A 17,272-nucleotide genomic window follows, 5' to 3' on the forward strand; every position below is an offset into this window, starting at 1 on the left:
TTCTGTTTGGGTCCCACAAAGAGTTGGTGTACATTTTTGTTTGATTAAAATGTGAAAAAAGATAATGAACAGGGGCAATCCTCTGTAAATATAATATTTTTTTAGTGCAGCCAGGAGACGACAAGGATGGTTAGCTAACTAACCCAGACAGGTATTGTCCCTTAAGATCTCTCCTCACAGGTGCAGTACATCCTGGTAAACAGCAGGTGGTACCGTTTAAGACATCCCCTCACAGAAGCAGTACATTCTGGTAACCAGCAGCTGGTATCGTTAAGACAAACCCTCTCAGGTGCAGTACATCCTGGTAACCAGCAGGTGGTAGCGATGAAGCAGAGCTATATCCAACAGAGCAAGAGGCCTTAGATAAGATGTGGCCTCGCTGGGGCCATCACAAGTAGAACATAAACAATCTAGTAAATAAGTCAAATAAAATCAAGATTCATCAGATCATGTATCAGTCCAGGTAATTAAGCACCATAGGATATGCAGATGAACAGATGAAAATGAGCTTTTTGCTTACTCTGGCACATTTACATTTTGAGTGTAAACTAAAAATGTCAATTGATGTGCATTTTCCCTTTTAAAAAAACAAATAACAAAATAAATGCAGCAAGCATATTGTCCTGTTCAACTAAATGGATGAGACACTACCTAGACCAACTATTTAAATCCTGCTGCCACAACTGGTTCAATCTCTGGGTTATATTTTGATGGTGCTGTACAACACTGAGATTTCTGCCGCCTCTGTCTGGTCACTCTCTCTGAAAAAAAGAAAGAAATTTAGTCACCTTGTAAAGCAGATCCATTGGGTTGATAAAGTTCCAAAATGTAGATTATATTTCCTCTTTAGAAATACCAAGAGAAGCTTACCCAGGGACAGCGTTGGGTCTCTTAATGTTGACCACAGAGTAAAAGACTGCATCTGCCTGGTCTGATTGGGCACGAGAGCCAACCCAACAGCGAGGCACTTCCGGGTTCTCTGAGCGAGAGGTGTGGATGCTGGCATAGTGATGTTCATCCTGCTCTTCTATTGGTTCTCTCTGTGCTGCAGGAGCCAATTGATTGGTCAGAGCTGAGACGTTTCCATACACAGGAACAGGAAGTGGCTATCGGGGAGTGAGGAAAGAAGAGATAATTTAGAAAACACTTTACACTTCCTGGAAACAGTCATCTAGAGACCCTTGGTGGTGAATAGTGGTCTCACCATGCAGGCTGCTGTAGGCCTCACTAACTTACTGCAAGCTTTCCTCTATCCGTTCAGCTCCTAAAACATTTTTTAAGTCTGTACAACATCTTGATTTGCTTCTTTAAAACAAATTTAGACATCTGTACTTAAATTCACCAATCTTCTCATTCTGTTCGCTGGCAGAAGTCTCCCAAGATCCCAGTTTTTCCTCTCACCCTTTGTGATCTCACCCTAGATCTCACCCTAGATCCCTCCCTAGATTAACAGCTTTTAGCATACATGACAAGTCGTGACTCTTAAATCCAAGTCTCAGATGGAGGACTGTTGAGGATTGTATTTATTTTTAAACTGTTAGATGCGGTTTTACCTCATGCTGTTTTTCGCCTCGCTGCCAGAGCCCTGTCTCTGACCCCACTGCTAGTTGAAGACACCTTTTCCCTGCCAGACACCAGTCTCTATCCCTCAACTACACTTGATGAGCTGATCAAACAATTTATGTGTATTCGCCTTCATCCTGTTTTCATCCTCCTCCCTACTAGACCTCTGTCTCCCACCCCAAATATCCCTTCCCCTGTCTCAAAGCACAACATCTTTATCTTCAGCTTTGGCATAGCTATGTTTTGGATAGAAATGATACTTCATCAACAGCGTTGGCTCCTCATTCAGTTGATAAATCACAGAACACTGATTGAACTTTACAACGACCAAAGAGGTTGTTGGAGTTTTCAAATTTGTAGAATCGCCCAGTAAGGTACAGTCTCTTGTGAAATCATTTTGACGGCAGCGATCAGTTTCTTAATGGTTAATTCATGAGGTTTTCTAACATTAATATGAGTTCCCATAGCCTGCCTATGGTTCCCCAGTATCTAGAAATGGCGTTAGGTGTAAAACGAACACTAGCTATCCTGCTCTGCCTTTGAAAAAACAAAGCTCAGGCGCTGATTTGCCCCACGGCGGCGCCCCGCGGTGCCGCCCTGCTGGTGGCCCCTTGCTGGTGGTGCCTCGCGGCAGTGGGCAGCAGGCAGCGGGCAGCAGGCAGCGGGCAGCGGGCAGCGGGCAGCGGGGCTCCGGCGGGAAACAATCACCGGCAACAATCACGGAAAACAATCCCTTTCTCCTCCATGTGGCGGTTCAGTCTACTACGGATTGATGTGGAAGTGGGAGAACCAGAGACGTTGGAGAACCCGACGCAGTCGTTTGAGATTCATAATCCATTGTCTGTCTTAGTAAAAGATGGGTTAGTAATAAATGGCTTCCTGTGTCTCACCTCCACGGTATCTGGCCTTCCTCCCTGTCCACATGCTTTACTGGAGGCCCTCTTTCTTCTGGAGAAGAGGACAAAGAGATGAGAAGCACCAGGAGAAGTGAAGGAATGTGAAACAAGAAAGATAGAATATCTCACCTCATCCAGAGGAAGACGAGGAGGAGTATGGTGGCCAGTAGGACAACAATGGTTCCAGCTACCATTGCTGAATGTGATGATGATGAAATCACTGGAACATAGTCAAACATTGATTTCAAACACTGATGGCAAAATGCAACATAAATAGGCAAATGTTTAACTGTGTGCCTCCGACTATTTAAAAGGTTTAAAATGAGAAATTACCTTTAATTATCAAAAAGGTGGAGTTTTGATGTCCGATTGCATTATGTGCTTGGCAGTAATAGTTTCCCCCAAGCACAGATGTGATATTAGTAATGGTGTAGTTCTGTCCTAATTCTTTCACTGAGTCTTCACGGATCTTAAACCAGGTGTAGTTAGCTGCTGGGTTGGCATCACTGCTGCAGCTCAGAGTCACTGAACTGCCCTCCTCTATTTCACCAGAGGGACTCACGGTCACTGAGGGGGTCTTTGGAGCATCTGTCATGAACACAAAATAACATTATCAATCCTTAAGTTGTGAAACCTTGTTTAGCAACAACTGCAGTGCCATTATGATAAGGGAGTCATAGTTGTTTACAGGCAATCAGTTATACATGAATACCAGCTCTACATTTTAAAGACAAGATATACCAAGTTTTGTACATATTAATCAGATTTTCAACTCACATGTAACATTTAAGAATATCGAGTTAGAGCTCAGATGTCCGTATTTGTTCTCTGCGTGACAGCGGTACGTTCCTCTGTCTTCAGGGCGGACTGAGGGCAAGGTATGAGGTTGACTTGGTCCCCAGAGCAGAGGTTGGTTGTTCTTGAACCAGGTGTAGTTAGCTGCTGGGTTGGCATCACTGCTGCAGCTCAGAGTCACTGAACTGCCCTCCTTTATTTCACCAAAGGGACTCACGGTCACTGTGGGGGTCTTTGGAGCGTCTGTCATGAACAAAAAAGCTCACGTCTTGAGACACAAAGAAACATATAAAAACAGTATAAGAGATCTTACATTTATATTCATGACAGTGTTAATGATAATGAAAATCACAAAGTGGAGAAGTTTGGGTTAATCATAAATGTTGAAATATTTGAGCTCATTTTATTGTGTATTTTGTTTACTCACATTTAACATCAATAGACTTGGTGACAGATTTTTTCCTTAGTTCATTCCGAGCGTCACAGCGATATTGTCCAGAGTCCGAAGATCGGATGGATCTAAAGTTGAGCTGGGGTCCCTGGTTCACGTACCTGGAGGAACCGTCTATATCAACCTTGTACCAGGTGTACTTAGCTGCTGGGTTGGCATCACTTCTGCAGCTCAGAGTCACTGAACTGCCCTCCTTTATTTCACCAGAAGAACTCGATAACACAGATGTGAGTTTAGGCCCATCTGGAGACACATAGAAACATGTAAAAACACCATTTATATTCGTGACAGTAATAATGAAATGAATATCACATTGTGGCAAAGTTTGGGTTATTAATTAATGGTAACACAGTTAAGGTCATTTTGTGTTATGTTTTACTCACATTTGACATCAATAGAGTTGTAGACATATTCTTTCCCCAGCTCATTCTGAGCGTCACAGCGATATTGTCCAGAGTCCGAAGATCGGATGGATCTAAAGATGAGCTGTGGTCCCTGGTTCACGTACCTGGAGGAACCATCTCTATCAACTTTGTACCAGGTGTACTTAGCTGCTGGGTTGGCATCACTGCTGCAGCTCAGAGTCACTGAACTGCCCTCCTTTATTTCACCAGAAGGACTCGATAACACAGATGTGAGTTTAGGCCCATCTGGAGACACATAGAAACATGTAAAAACACCATTTATATTCGTGACAGTAATAATGAAATGAATATCACATTGCGGCAAAGTTTGGGTTATTAATTAATGGTAACACAGTTAAGGTCATTTTGTGTTATGTTTTACTCACATTTGACGTCAATAGAGTTGTAGACATATTCTTTCCCTAGCTCATTCTGAGCGTCACAGCGATATTGTCCAGAGTCCGAAGATCGGATGGATCTAAAGATGAGCTGTGGTCCCTGGTTCACGTACCTGGAGGAACCATCTCTATCAACTTTGTACCAGGTGTAGGTAGCTGCTGGTTTGGCATCACTGCTGCAGCTCAGAGTCACTGATCTGCCCTCCTTTATTTCACCAGAGGGACTCACGGTCATTGAGGGGGTCTTTGGAGCGTCTGTTATGAATACAAAATCATCAATATTCTTCCTGAAGTTATGAAACCGTGTTTAGCATTAAGTAAAATGCCAGTATGTTACAGAATATTTTTTATACAAATAAAACACTACTACATATCTACTGCCCATCTGGAGACACATAGAAACATTTACAACAGCATGTACAATTATATTCATGACAATATTAATGATAATAAAAATGTTCATGGATTTATTACAAAATTAACTTAATGTGGACAAGATTCAAATATTTATTTTATAACATCTGTAATATGTTAAATATACGTTTTACTCACATTTCATGGTTATATAGATGAACTCAGATTTTGTCCTTAGCTCAGTCTGAGCTAGACAGTAGTATTGTCCAGAGTCTGCAGACTGGATGTAGCTAAAAATGAGCTGTGGTCCCTGGTTCATGGGTCTAGAATAACGATCTGTATCAACCTTGTACCAGGTGTAGTTAGCTGCTGGGTTGGCATCACTGCTGCAGCTCAGAGTCACTGAACTGCCCTCCTTTATTTCACCAGAGGGACTCACGGTCACTGAGGGGGTCTTTGGAGGGTCTGTTAATAGTTACATTTCATTAATTATCATCATTAATCATTAATACCAGCAGATTGAGTCCTTCTAACGATAAAGCGAGGAATGCATGTATGTTTGTATGTATGTGCGTGTGTGTGTGTGTGTGTGTGTGTGTGTGTGTGTGTGTGTGTGTGCGCGTGCGTGCGTGCGTGCGTGCGTATGTATGTATGTATGTATGTATGTATGTATGTTTGTCTGTGTCTGTGTGTGTGTGTGTGTGTGTATGTATGTATGAATGTATGCAATGTCTGTATGTGTGTGTGTTTACGAATGTATGGATGGATGTCCTCTGTATATCTCTAGGACCGTTCATCTGCTATGCTTCATGCTTGTGGTGAGTATTCCTGAGAGTTGAGGAAGTGCAGTGTTGTCTTATTTGGACACAGGACACGTTCAATATTAACACACTTTGAACTAAACTGTGCAGCAGCAGGGCGGGGCTTCAGGACTGCAGTTCAGCAGTTCACTTGGTCACGGTACTTGGATGCTGGATGCACAACCATTATATTAGTCTAACAATAACTAGAAGTGTCTCTTTATGTCTGCATGTCCTTTATCAACTTCTCACGTGGTCGGTGTGTTACTGTGAACACAGGAAGTGCCGTGTCGAGTGTGAAGTATTTTAAATGAGCAACTCTCGAGGAAGCTTCAAGCAGCAATACAGGTACAATACAATACAATACCATTCTGAACAGGTCCGTTTTGAACGGAGTCTGCACTGGTTCATGGCAACATGTAGCTCTGTACCCTAAAGGGTCCATTACATCTGGAATCATGTCTGTGTACTATTGAGGGGACTTACACACTAAAGGAGAGCGGAGAAGTTCGTATCCTTCAACAGCACATGAATAGCTCTCTTCAGACTGAATGTCGACCCTGTAGTTCACTCCCTGTCCTACATTCTGTCCATTCCTGAACCAGATGTAGGGAGGGTCACCAGCTAGACCACACATACTGTGACACTCCAGGTCTGCCCAGGTAGGACTGGTAGGGTAAGGAAAGGACACCTTCACCTGGAGGTCTGGTTCAGAGAACAAATTACACACAATTATTCTAAATAAAAAAGATAACATTTAAACCTTCTCGAACCCACACACACACACACACAAAAATAACCACACACACACACACACACAAAAATAACCACACACAAACACACACACACACACACACACTAGACTCATCATAGTTTACCTGTTACAGATAACGTCACTCCAGGGTCCCCAGTATATTCCCCACCTGGTTGGTTTGTTGTGAACCTAAACTTGTAGACAGCAGAGTCACTCTGTTCCAGGTCTTTGATTCTCAGGGAACATGTTCCATGACATCTGGACCTGGTACAGCTGACCGCTCCACAGCTGGATTCAACACGACTTGTGTAGTCTGTATCGTGTTTCAGATCAACTGGCTGATAGTTGTCTCCTTTAGTAAACCACGTTGCATTTACTGTGGTCGGGCGGTACTGTACGTTTTCAGGGTATTCATAAGTGCAGCTGATGTCAACCATTGCTCCTATTAAAGCGCAGACATTACTAGACGAGTAAGTAACTATCCAGTCATCATTACCCTGAAGCGCTGTGAAAAAACAAACACATCTCATTGAGAATGAACAAGACACAGAGGTTCACCTGATGAACAGATCAGAAGATACATGAAGAGATGGAGGCTGGTGGGTGGAGATGGAAACTACAGATACATGCTGACCACTGAGCTGTGAGAGGAACGTTCCAGAACATCATGTGACACTAACAGCTTAGCCACGGGAGGTATCAGGTTCAACCCCCCCCCCCCCGAATTTATTACACCACACTAACTGATTAAAGGTCCCCTGGCATGAAAATCTAACTTTTTGAGGTTTTCTAACATTAATGAGTTCCCCTAGCCTGCCTATCGTCCGCCAGTGGCTAAAACTTGTGTTCGGTGTAAAACGAGCACTAGGTATGCTAATCACCTTTGGAAAAAATGGAAGCTCAGGCTCGCTGATTTGGAATTTGGCCAGAGAATTTGGCCCGCCAATGAGACAATGAACGATAGTTCATTGAACGATAGTTCATAAAGTCGCTCATATTTTGGGCGAACGAGAACTGAACGAACTGTATTACTGCCTGATGAACGTTACTGTGAACTCATTCATTCTGGTGTCTGTGAACGGCACGCTCACTTGGTCTAACTTCGTTCAATATGGGGGTTATTTGTTTATCAACACGGCGGATGCGCGCGCAGATCGCCGTGTTGTTTGACCGGTTGTCTGATGTTGTTTGTCCGTGTTGTTTGATGGTAATCTCTGTGGTTAATTTGCAGTTGTGGTGTTGCCAGCTTACTGTTACATTGAACTGTAATCAGAAAACGCGGTTATATGCTATAGACCCTATAGTATCTGTCGTATAAAGGCCGGAGGAATCTCAAATTATAAATATGTACGCTTAATTTTTAAAGTATAGACCGGCGCGATTCCCATTGAAACGAATGGCGCAGTGATTATTCTTCAAAACGAGAGCTGTGAAATTGTGGAAAATGAATTAAACTGCAATCAGACAACGTGATTTTATGCTATAGACCCTAGAGTATCTGTGGTATAAAGGCTGAGACGAATTTCGAATTATAAATATGGACAATCCATAATGTTAGCTGTCTGGCTCATAGCTCAGCGGACTAGAATACCTCATAGAATCATTGCTTGTTGGCCGGAAACGGAAAGGGGGGCTGTTCACGTTTGGTTGTAGTCTTTTCGCTTGGTTCTCCGTCTCCTCAGAATGGCTAGAACCGAGAGAAAAGACAACAACCAAACGTGAACACCCCCCCCCTTTCCGTTTCTGGCCAACGAGCAATGAGTCTTCCAACAGAAATCAATGGGATTTACAAAATGCGCTAAATGTGCAATAAAACATGATAGAAACTGTATTTCGCTACGATACTTGATTCAACCACTCTATTTCATCCTAGAAAAACGACAAAGGGGGCTCAATGTTTAAAATACTGGAAAAAACGAATAGCTCACAGCAACATATTGAAAAAAAGAGACTATGAACTAGTTCATTGTTTGGAACTGTGAACTTAGTTCAAAATTTTGAATTACGAACGTTTAACTGAACTAGTTCATTTTAAAATTTGTGAACTGAACTTTGACCTAGTTCACGTAGAAAGTGAACTTTCCCAACACTGCCGACGCAGCCTTTTCTCATTCGTCTGGAGGCGCACACAGCTTTTGGCCATGATAATATGTAGTACATGATATAGATATACAGTATATGATATTATTTAGATATAGAGCTCCAGGACTGTAACGCAATTGTTGTACACTTCTTTGTTATTTAGATAACCGTTCTGCAGTTGGTGTTATGGCGCCTAACACGTCGGACTCTCGTCTGTGGTATTTCCACAACAAGACTCGTAGTGGGGGTTATCTCAGCCATGGTTGAGAAGGAATTGGGGGAAAGGAACTTTGGCTTTTACTCCCTGAAGTAACTGAACCACGACATGGAGAGAAAGGGATTGTCTCCTGCTTGAGCCCCGCTTCCCACTCCCCGCTGCCCGCTGCCGAGGGACCAACGCCTCGGCGCTGCCTGCTGCCTGCTGCCGAGGCTGTGGTTCCTCGGCAGCGAAGAGTGGGGCTCAAGCGGGAAACAATCCCTTTCTCCCCCATGTTGTGGGTCAGTCTACTTCAGATTGATGTGGACGTGGAAGAACCAGAGACGTCGGAGAACACGACGCAGTCGTCCGAGATTATATAGATTTATATGTATAATATGATATTATTTAGATATAGAGCTTCAAGACTCCCGCCGGAGCACCCGGAGTGTTCTAGAATATTACAGAACACGGCCAAAGGCTGTGTGCATCTCGATACATCCACTGTAAACAGAGTTTAACCATACGTTCTAGAGGGTGATTCTTTAATGTAATATTTACTATTCTTCTATCTTCATCATGCTGTGGTTTCACCCTCTCCTCGTTCCAGTTGCTTGGTCGTCTTGTCATTGAAACAGTTCAACTAAATGTTAACAATTTAAATGAACCAACCTGGTACTGAAAGAAGAAATGCTAGAAATCCTCTTGCTGCTGATCTTAAATCCATAGTGAGGCCTCTCCTCTCTCACTCTGTTGTTCTGGGAGGTATTTGAACCTAGAAAATAAAACTTAAAGCTAGAAAATAAAATAAAATAGCTCATACTATGAGAAATACATCTGTTTTTAACACTTTTTAAAATGATGTATTACTCTAGGAATTACATTTGTTAAGCATTGAAATTAAGTTAAGAAAATAAAAATTCTTACTGTAGAGCAGAAAGCTGGTCTGACATCTAGTCTGCTGTTCCAGTTCATCATGCAGTTAGCTGAACAGACACCACAAATATTGAAAGACTTTCTTCCTCTTCACACCATGATTTGCAGAAAAAGGAACAGAAGCCTGGGAACTACCGTGTCTGGTAACCCTTCCTTTTACAGTCCCCTAATTAGGAACTACAGCTTAAGTACTAAGAAAAACCTCCACTATTACCCATCAACTCAACTGAGGACCGTGTAGTTGTAACTGTTTTAGGATGGTAATAACTCGGTTGGTAATAAGATATAATTGTGTACTTCCCAGGAAAGTAGGCAACAAATTCGTAGAAACAACTCTTCTAGTACCCATCAATTCAAGTTACAATTGTAGTTATCCAAGGTTTATGTTGGTAACAGCCCAGGTTTAATTATGTACTATCTAGAAATTAACATAGTACTTTCCAATAAAATACTATTTCTTATTTAGTTATTGTTCATAGCTACACCCATTTATAAAAGGTTTATTCGATTTACGTCAGAAACTACTGAATTGTTTTTATTTAAGTTGAAAAATTACAGCAATACTTACCTGGTAACAACCGCTGCAGGAACAGTTTTCCTCTAGTGTCATGGTACATCTTCTTAACAACTGGTTAAGAAGCCTTATTTGTTTCAATGGTATTAACATGTCCTTACCATAACCTTATATGTTCTGCAACATTACTAAGTAAAACATGACAATTTACCCCGTAAGTAAGCTGAAACTGTACTGTAAAAGGAAGCCTTGTTTGTTTCCATGGTATTACAGACTCTTACCATATCATTTGTAATAGATTATTCTCTTTTCCATGCAATCAACACAAACTTGTACCATAACCTTTTATAAATGGGTGTAGCTATGAACAAATTTAATTTCTAGATAGTACATAATTAAACCTGGGCTGTAACCAACATAAACCTTGGTTAACTACAATTGTAACTTGAATTGATGGGTACTAGAAGAGTTGTTTCTAAGAATTGGTTGCCTTCTTTCCTGGGAAGTACACAATCCTTATGCACACACAGTGAGGCAGCTGAACACACACACACTCACACTCTCACACATTTTAAATTCTTTATTTATGTCCGCAGTTCATAATAAGTGTACATAGGAACGTAAATGTTACAGATACAAAACATTGTTCAGGCATGATCCAGCAATGTGTGTCTGATGACAACAACACCTTCACCTATGGAGGATATTGAGCAGTATTAGGCAAGTTGTTTTGCCCTTGCTTTTGTAAAGTCAAATATCCTGAGACCCCTAATGACAAGCCTATGCACGTGGCCCAGGCTGCCAAAGATAAAAACCAGGAATTGACATTTGTAGCCAAGGCCCGATATTTTTTGTACAAGAGGGTGATATTAGACCAGCTTTGTTAAAGTAAGCCACCTCTAGACTCAAATCAAAACAGCATCCTACTTCCAGAATGAACACTTTTCTAATGTTCTCATCAATGATCATAATATCAGGCCTGGTGGCATTTATATTAGAGAACACAGACGTTTCTGCCAAGCACCTGGAAAACATGCATTGACACTGTTGGTGGTAAAATACAAAAGGATGGTAAAATATCTGATATAATGTCCTCAAACCTATCATGCCTGGATACATAAAGACCTTTGTAAAAATGGCAGCAGTTTAATATGTGTGACATGGATTCGATAATGTGATGTAAACAGAATGGTGAGTAGGAACGAGGGTACCAGATTGACAGGTTTAACTTTGTTGGGAATCCCTTAAGCCTCGCTTTGACTGTGAAAATGTGTATGTCTTCATCAATGGAAAATTTGTGAAAAATGGTATGTGAAATGGAGTGGTCTGCACAAAGGATACAGGCTAGCTTTCCTTGGAGGTTGAGTCCCCTCCAATGTCTCTGACGCTGCTGATGTTTGATGGACAGCAGAGACGCGCGGCTGTTTCCAGTTGGAGCTGAGCACCGCAGATCGTCTTCCAGTGCTGTTGCGGTCACAGTGATGTTTTTATCCTTAATCATTATTTCATAAGGTGTAATGTGTGTGGTATCGACTCCAGACCGCAGCAAGTGAACACCAGTCCAGTTGCAGAGATTGTTGAGATCAGGCCAGTCAGATCTAACCCAAAACCGGCGGCATGAGTGTCCAGTTTGCCGTTTGCTTTCTTACGGAAGCCTAGAAAGCTGGGTTCCAGATAAAGGAGCTTTTGTACACGTCTTTAATTATATCTCTGTACACTTGGGGCAGGTGTATTTCCTCCAGAGCCCTTATCATGATCTTCCGCGGGAGAGTTCCGAGCGCGTCGCAGAAGCCAAAAAAACGTAATCGAATTTTGCACTCTCATGTTTGAAATCATCTATAGCCGTTTTTAACCTTGGTTAAACCTTGGTTAACTACAATTGTAACTTGAATTGATGGGTACTAGAAGAGTTGTTTCTAAGAATTGGTTGCCTTCTTTCCTGGGAAGTACACAATCCTTATGCACACACAGTGAGGCAGCTGAACACACACACACTCACACTCTCACACATTTTAAATTCTTTATTTATGTCCGCAGTTCATAATAAGTGTACATAGGAACGTAAATGTTACAGATACAAAACATTGTTCAGGCATGATCCAGCAATGTGTGTCTGATGACAACAACACCTTCACCTATGGAGGATATTGAGCAGTATTAGGCAAGTTGTTTTGCCCTTGCTTTTGTAAAGTCAAATATCCTGAGACCCCTAATGACAAGCCTATGCACGTGGCCCAGGCTGCCAAAGATAAAAACCAGGAATTGACATTTGTAGCCAAGGCCCGATATTTTTTGTACAAGAGGGTGATATTAGACCAGCTTTGTTAAAGTAAGCCACCTCTAGACTCAAATCAAAACAGCATCCTACTTCCAGAATGAACACTTTTCTAATGTTCTCATCAATGATCATAATATCAGGCCTGGTGGCATTTATATTAGAGAACACAGACGTTTCTGCCAAGCACCTGGAAAACATGCATTGACACTGTTGGTGGTAAAATACAAAAGGATGGTAAAATATCTGATATAATGTCCTCAAACCTATCATGCCTGGATACATAAAGACCTTTGTAAAAATGGCAGCAGTTTAATATGTGTGACATGGATTCGATAATGTGATGTAAACAGAATGGTGAGTAGGAACGAGGGTACCAGATTGACAGGTTCAACTTTGTTGGGAATCCCTTAAGCCTCGCTTTGACTGTGAAAATGTGTATGTCTTCATCAATGGAAAATTTGTGAAAAATGGTATGTGAAATGGAGTGGTCTGCACAAAGGATACAGGCTAGCTTTCCTTGGAGGTTGAGTCCCCTCCAATGTCTCTGACGCTGCTGATGTTTGATGGACAGCAGAGACGCGCGGCTGTTTCCAGTTGGAGCTGAGCACCGCAGATCGTCTTCCAGTGCTGTTGCGGTCACAGTGATGTTTTTATCCTTAATCATTATTTCATAAGGTATAACGTGTGTGGTATCGACTCCAGACCGCAGCAAGTGAACACCAGTCCAGTTGCAGAGATTGTTGAGATCAGGCCAGTCAGATCTAACCCAAAACCGGCGGCATGAGTGTCCAGTTTGCCGTTTGCTTTCTTACGGAAGCCTAGAAAGCTGGGTTCCAGATAAAGGAGCTTTTGTACACGTCTTTAATTATATCTCTGTACACTTGGGGCAGGTGTATTTCCTCCAGAGCCCTTATCATGATCTTCCGCGGGAGAGTTCCGAGCGCGTCGCAGAAGCCAAAAAAACGTAATCGAATTTTGCACTCTCATGTTTGAAATCATCTATAGCCGTTTTTAAACAAAACACATGTTCATTCATCCCTTGCCTCTCTATATAGGCCTTTTGCTTATTGGACAAGATGTTTGCATCCACCAGCCAGGGAAGGATACGTTCATCAATCTCTCCCTCCCTCCACATTAAAAAAAACCCCACTGAAAATACCTCCAGAAGAGCAGGAGCATGAGTGCTTTCCGAATCAGTTATGATATTGTTGGGAAGAAATCAGATACATTTTAACAAAACACCAAGTCATTTCCAGCATTGAATTTTGATCAAGTTGGTTGAGTATGAAAAATATAAACAAAAAGTTGGGCTTATTTTTATCTGATTTTTATCTTTCAATACTCATTTGTTCTATGAATCGTTATTTACTTGATTACTAAAAGTTGCATGAAAGATCCCTTATCTTACTAAACAGACATTTTTCCACAGTGATATTGGGACCTGAGTAGAACAATTTGTGTTGCTCTTAATCACAGTTACATTCTCAAAGGGCTTCACAGGCCCACATTATAGGATTCTAAATACTGGCTAAACCTTTTGAAAACTCATATCTAAACATCTACTTAATGTAGAAGTGTGTGTTATGACTAGACCTTCCTCAGGAGAACGTGACAATAGATGGAGTCAACACATTAAAAGTAGTCATTATTTAAAAACAGTTGAAATCAAAAAATATCAGAATGAGGCATGAAAAACATTTTTTTTGTTAATGTAAGCATCACGTAAGGTCAAGGTCAAAGTGATGCTCACTGAGAGGTTTAAAATGAAAGACCTGGGGAAATTAAACAGTTTTCTAGGGATGGATTTTAAACAGTCAGAGGATCAAGTCACAATGTCACAACACAGGTATGTGAACAAAATCCTCTCCAGATTTTGGATGCAGGATTGTAAGGCCAGAGAGACCCCATGCGAGTCAAAACTCGAATACACAGCAATTGCTGTCAAAATGGAAGATCCAAGGATCTATCGAGAGGCAGTGGGAAGTTTGATCTATTTGGCTACTTGCACTAGACCAGAATTAAGTTATGTGGTCAGTAAACGTTCCCAGCAATTTGCTGAACCAAGTGAAGAGCATTGGAACACTGCAAAGCACGTGTTCAGGTATCTTAAAGGTACAATAGACCGTGGGTTATGTTTTAAAAAGGATGACACAGGTGAACTTGGTCTAATAGTCCACAGTGATGCTGACTGGGCATCTGAGGTCACAGACAGACGTAGCACCACAGGGTACTGTGCCAGTTTAAGTGAGAAAAGTGCACTCATTTCATGGAAGAGTCGAAAGCAACCAACAGTTGCACTGTCTACCTGCGAGGCAGAATACATGGCCTTAGCGTCAGCCATACAGGAGTGTATGTATTTGCAACAAGGGTATTGATTACTCAAGGGTATTGATAAGTGTCAGTATGCACAAAACAAGGTTTACGATGACAACCAAGGAGCTATTGCACTAGCTAGAAATCCAGTAAACCGACAAAGGTGCAAACATATTGATATCAAATATCATTTCATACGTGAAACTGAATAGTGGGAGAATATGTTTGGATTATTGTCCTACTGACAACATGATTGCTGACTTGATGGCAAAACCAGCCACTAAGCTACAGCTGAAAAAGTTTGCTCAGTATTTGTTTGGCACTTAGAGTGCAAGAAAAGCATATAGTGTGCCAAAATGTGTTTTTGTTGTTTTATTTTCTATCAAAAATAATGTACTACAATAAGCTAAGAGCGAGTGGGGGTGTTAAGTGTAGTACTATTGTACGCCTTTACTCATCGTGTCCATTAGAGGGCAGTGTTGAACTTACCTCTGTGTTACCTGACACCTACACTACCTGTTCCGGTGTCTGAGTTTATTACATGTGACGATGTCGAGGAGAGTGGCAGCACAGCTGCGTTACTCCCGCCTGTCGATACAATAAATATGCCTACAAGGCTAAAGGTAAAATGTGTCTGATGAGAGTTCGTTTACATCTCCACCGCAACGCACTAAGCTCATCAAGCAATAAAGAGCTGTAGGTAGCTTTCGCCAGAGAGCATGACTTTCTAGTAGGTTCAACTGTCGCAAAAAACCCGTTAATAACATGCAAATTAACTGATTAACGACCGCCCACAGACTTTGAGCGACCAAGCCAGCCAGCGACCACAGTGACTGAAAGCAGCCAGACGAGCGACCAACACGGCGACTGTTGGGAAAAACGGTCTGTCTAGTTACTGGACCAGATGAAATGAGACGGAGAGGTAATAAAGTCTATCGGCACGAGGACCTTGGATTTATTAAGTAAAGTGGCAACGGTTATACAGAGTCATAAGCGTGAGAAATCGAATATGTCTAAGTCCCTAATCAGCGCTGATGGTTCGTCCGGAGCTTCGCCTCCGTGGAAGGTCTGCTTCGGAAGAAGGTGAAGAGTCTCAGAGTGATACAGTCTTATGCTGTATCTCCTCGTGATGAGGTGTGTGCGTTTGAGATGTGTGTGGTTCTGTGTGTTTTTACTTGACCTTGGTTCCCAGGCACTAGTGTATGCATGTATATCTTCTTGTGTTCCTCCTTACGGGGGAGAGCTTCAGAGCATCACCCGTTGTGGTCCTCCCGTCCTTGAGGATGACTGGTGCATTGTCTGAGTGTCTACCATCTGCCGGGAGGAGATATGGGGCCCTGGCTCTGGCCCTGACCTGACTATATTCTCATGTATGTGTTATGTGTTAAAAGTTGATTATATTATAAGGTGACTGCCATGTGATGTGCTCATTAAGCTAGGGTAGGAGTTAGCTATATTTATAATGTACATGTGATGTGCTCAGCAGGTTATTTTGCCCAACACGACCAATGCGGCCTACGTCGCAACGCATGTCGTTGGCCACTCAGAGAGCTCGTCCCTACTGCGGAAAAGGGCGACGGGCTGCCTTGTTATTCTGTGCATGTAAATGTAATCTTTCGAAATAAAATTGTTTCAAAAGTATTTGGCGTATCATCACATTGCATCACAATATGCCAGATGGGATACAGAATAGCAATCCTAAAGGAATCCCATTTTGCTGCAGTATGGTTCAATGTTGCCGCTGTCAATGCATTTCTCAAACCTGGCTAAGATCTGGCTACTTGCTTTCAGGTCATCTGGTAAATTCATCAATTATTTTAATGTGATATACCATGGAATGATATTTTTGTACCTGTACACAGGATTGATGTAACTATCCCTTGTGCCATAATCCAAAGTGAGCTTTCACATAGAGGCCTAATTCAGAAATTAGAATGATAATGCATTCCTGAAAATGAATAACAGAAATCTGTCATAAATCTACAGCAGCAAAACACAGGCAGCAACATTGCCCACTGAACGAGTGATAGAATAGAGTGCCGCAGGAATGAGTCCTAAAACCCAGATATCTGTTAGCATGTTGGCACGTCCGGTTCCCTCGTCTCGTAGTCAACAGGTTTTTTTTAATGGGTTTTTTGGTTAGATGGCTGAAATAAGGTCTGTGGTTAACACCAGTTTAAGAGATTTACACGTTTTGTTCTACGACATAAAATACATCAGTAAATACCCCACTCGTGAATTTTGAAGCTTTTACGTGTCTTAAAAAACTTCTGGTGATTGCGTTTACGCTTCAAAAATCATAAAAGTAGTGTTTATTGGTAAAGATTATCTTGCTGAATAAAACGTGAGTATCATAAACTTGTGTTTGCCACAAAGCTTATTTTCTGCAATAATCCAAAATCCAATGGAAAAACCCGTTGGCTTGTTGTCAAGGGAACCTAGGGCAAAGCTCACTTCCGGGTTCCCAGGGCGACGCTCACTTCTGCGTTGGCCAACATACGACATCCCTCCACAACTCTATATCCTGTAAAAACACAT

General features: G+C 41.8%; 2 protein-coding genes across 2 annotated transcripts in view; both read right to left on the minus strand.

The window, feature by feature from the left end:
• Window positions 1-9,702, minus strand: LOC307088446 (cell adhesion molecule CEACAM5-like). Its single transcript, XM_079754341.1, has 14 exons — window positions 9,621-9,702; window positions 9,366-9,468; window positions 6,540-6,920; window positions 6,148-6,366; window positions 5,060-5,326; window positions 4,496-4,762; window positions 4,089-4,355; window positions 3,682-3,948; window positions 3,237-3,497; window positions 2,793-3,047; window positions 2,589-2,679; window positions 2,454-2,511; window positions 871-1,106; window positions 1-761 (listed from the first exon to the last, which is right to left on the minus strand). Exons 2-14 carry the CDS (start codon window positions 9,418-9,420, stop codon window positions 701-703), a joined length of 2,685 nt encoding a protein of 894 aa, XP_079610467.1. The 5' UTR covers window positions 9,421-9,468; window positions 9,621-9,702; the 3' UTR covers window positions 1-700.
• LOC307088447 (cell adhesion molecule CEACAM5-like) overlaps window positions 7,219-17,272 on the minus strand; it is a 25,034-nt gene continuing 14,980 nt past the window's right edge. The window contains exons 10-11 of the mRNA XM_079754342.1: window positions 15,595-17,258; window positions 7,219-7,279 (exon numbers count right to left, since the gene is read on the minus strand). The gene's annotated coding sequence lies outside the window, so the exon portion shown is untranslated. The remainder of the gene's footprint in view (window positions 7,280-15,594; window positions 17,259-17,272) is intronic.

This window comes from Pollachius pollachius, assembly GCF_949987615.1.
Source record: "Pollachius pollachius genome assembly, chromosome: 17".
NCBI lineage: Eukaryota > Metazoa > Chordata > Actinopteri > Gadiformes > Gadidae > Pollachius > Pollachius pollachius.